The sequence below is a fragment of the Notolabrus celidotus genome, chromosome 8 (genome assembly GCF_009762535.1).
Source record: "Notolabrus celidotus isolate fNotCel1 chromosome 8, fNotCel1.pri, whole genome shotgun sequence".
Lineage (NCBI taxonomy): Eukaryota > Metazoa > Chordata > Actinopteri > Labriformes > Labridae > Notolabrus > Notolabrus celidotus.
Window position 1 is genome coordinate 29,798,656 of NC_048279.1, and position 2,168 is coordinate 29,800,823.

Below are 2,168 nucleotides of genomic sequence, written 5' to 3' on the forward strand. Positions count from 1 at the left end.
AAATACTTCAACCTAACACCTTGCTTCTTTGTTTGTGTATGGATCATTGTGTGTGTGTGAATGTGTTATTGTGGGCTTTTTGTCTGTGTATACGCGCGACTCTGTGTGTTTTTAGATGACCTTTGGGGACGCCATGAGGAATAAAGCGAGACTTTCCGTCACTGGGAGTACTGGGGAGAATGGTCGGGTGATGACTCCAGAGTTTCCAAAAGCTGTCCATGCTGTCCCGTACCCGAGACCTGACATGGGACTAAACGTCAGCCTGACAGATCTGTCCTGATGGATGAGAAACTTCTGAGTGCCTTACAATGGTTTCAATAGAGCGATTTTTTTCTCGTGCCCTTCCCTCCCTCCTTCTGTTCTGGCGCTTCTTTTCTGTCTCTGTTGAAAAGGGAAAGGTAGAAGATGGAGGCTTCATTTTGTCACCCACAAAGACTCATATTGTTGCTTTCTGTCTCTATTTCTCACTGTATAAAACGCCTCCCTCTCTGGGTGGAATTACATCTCAGAATGAAAAGGGAGGCTCTTTTTTCTAAACTGATGACACCATGCTTTTCCTATCTATCTGTCTGGACTGGACTGAGACGGAAACGAGGGCTTGATTGACGGCAACGGCTGCTTCTGGGAGTTTCTGTCATCTTTACTGCGTGTGTGCGCGTGTGTGTGTGAAAGGATTGGGTGTGTGTGGTTGTGTGTTGTGTGTGTGTCAGAGGAAGATGTCGTCAAATACACACTGTTTCTGTAGCCACCACCGCCAAACAGATTTTCAAGCACACTTGATACCATCTGCATTAAGATGTGAAATCGTCTTTTTTTTTCTAAGAAAATCTGAGAAAAAAGTTTATTGAAAAAAATATTTTTATGTATTTTCACACAATAGCTTTTAAATAAACTTGCTTACATACTGGTTGGATATAAACATCTTAATGTGTGACAAGACAGAAAAAAATACTAAACAGCTTCTAGTTCCATATTTTTAAAGCCAAATACATCGCATATGGGGTGAGATGTTGAAATCATGTAATTAATTCCTATTCTAAACTTTCCTGTATATTTTATTCTTTAACATTTGGTGTTGATATGAAATATATGTCAATGCTTGACATTTGGACTCAATCCTTCTATGTTTTCTTGTTGGCGTTGGTGCAGCGATTTTTTGCTTTATTCTTTTTGTCTCTTTGTTTGCTTTCAGTGCTTTTGTTGTTTGTATTCTTTCTGATGAGGACCGGGGTTTGTTCGTCTTTCAAGACGAAATAAATCTGTTTACACACCATGAATGCAAAACAGAAAACAAAAAATAGTATGGTATGGTAGTAACGCATCACTTTCTGGAGTGACATCGAAAAGAGGCATCCACATCCACATGGTTTACGTGGTGGTTTAAAATGCCAAATAAGTAAGAGTGCCAAATCCTAGTGCCAGTAGATATGAATATAGTCTTAATATAATCAATCACTGTCATCTCAGTGAATGTAAATGATACATTCTGTAACTTTTGTAACTAGATGTACAGTTGGTGGCAATGACAGTGCTAATACAATAGCCTTTTTTGCTTTGTTTTCCAGTCTCCATGTATTTTGCATCGATCTGACAATGAAGTAGCACCAGTTGCATGTTGTTGCCGCAAATACGACATACGTTTATTTCATTACTGCCAAACATGCGTTTTCATTTTAATGTTCAAGTTGTGAGGTTAACTGTTTGAAATTGGAAATACAATGTTAGACATATATATACACAATATATACATATATACATATATTTTATATAAAAAGTTAAAACCTGAAAAATTCTAGCCCCTTTTTCTTTATGGAATCAAAGCTACTTTTCTCCCAGGTTACTTATTTAGAAATATGGTATTATTTTTAGTTATGCAGTCTCACCATAAGTTACTTACAAAACTTATGCAGACAAGCACTTCTAATTATAAACTCATTTTACCTTGCTTTATTTACTGAAATTGACCAATGAAGAGTCTTTACTTCAACTCCAAGGGAGGTAAACTTACTTTTATTATCACTGTTGTTTTTGTAATCAAAAATAGAAACATATATTGTAGTTGCTTATCAGTTTCATGGCATATTCAGGCTATTCTCACTGACATTTTGTATATGGAATGTGTGCTAACTTGTTTATTTTTTGGGACTCTTTATAAATAAAAGTGGCTG

The 2,168-nt window shown here is 36.8% G+C and overlaps 1 protein-coding gene across 3 annotated transcripts in view; it reads left to right on the forward strand.

Moving 5' to 3' along the window:
- The window catches only part of gria2b (glutamate receptor, ionotropic, AMPA 2b), a 67,309-nt gene extending 66,402 nt beyond the window's left edge, over window positions 1-907 (forward strand). For all 3 annotated transcript variants that reach the window (XR_004632045.1, XM_034689268.1, XM_034689266.1), the window contains one exon: window positions 116-907. Coding sequence is in view for 2 of the 3 variants with exons in the window: in XM_034689268.1 (XP_034545159.1) it covers window positions 116-280 (165 nt within the window). In the remaining variant the exon portion in view is untranslated. The remainder of the gene's footprint in view (window positions 1-115) is intronic.
- The last annotated feature ends 1,261 nt before the right edge of the window (window positions 908-2,168 follow it).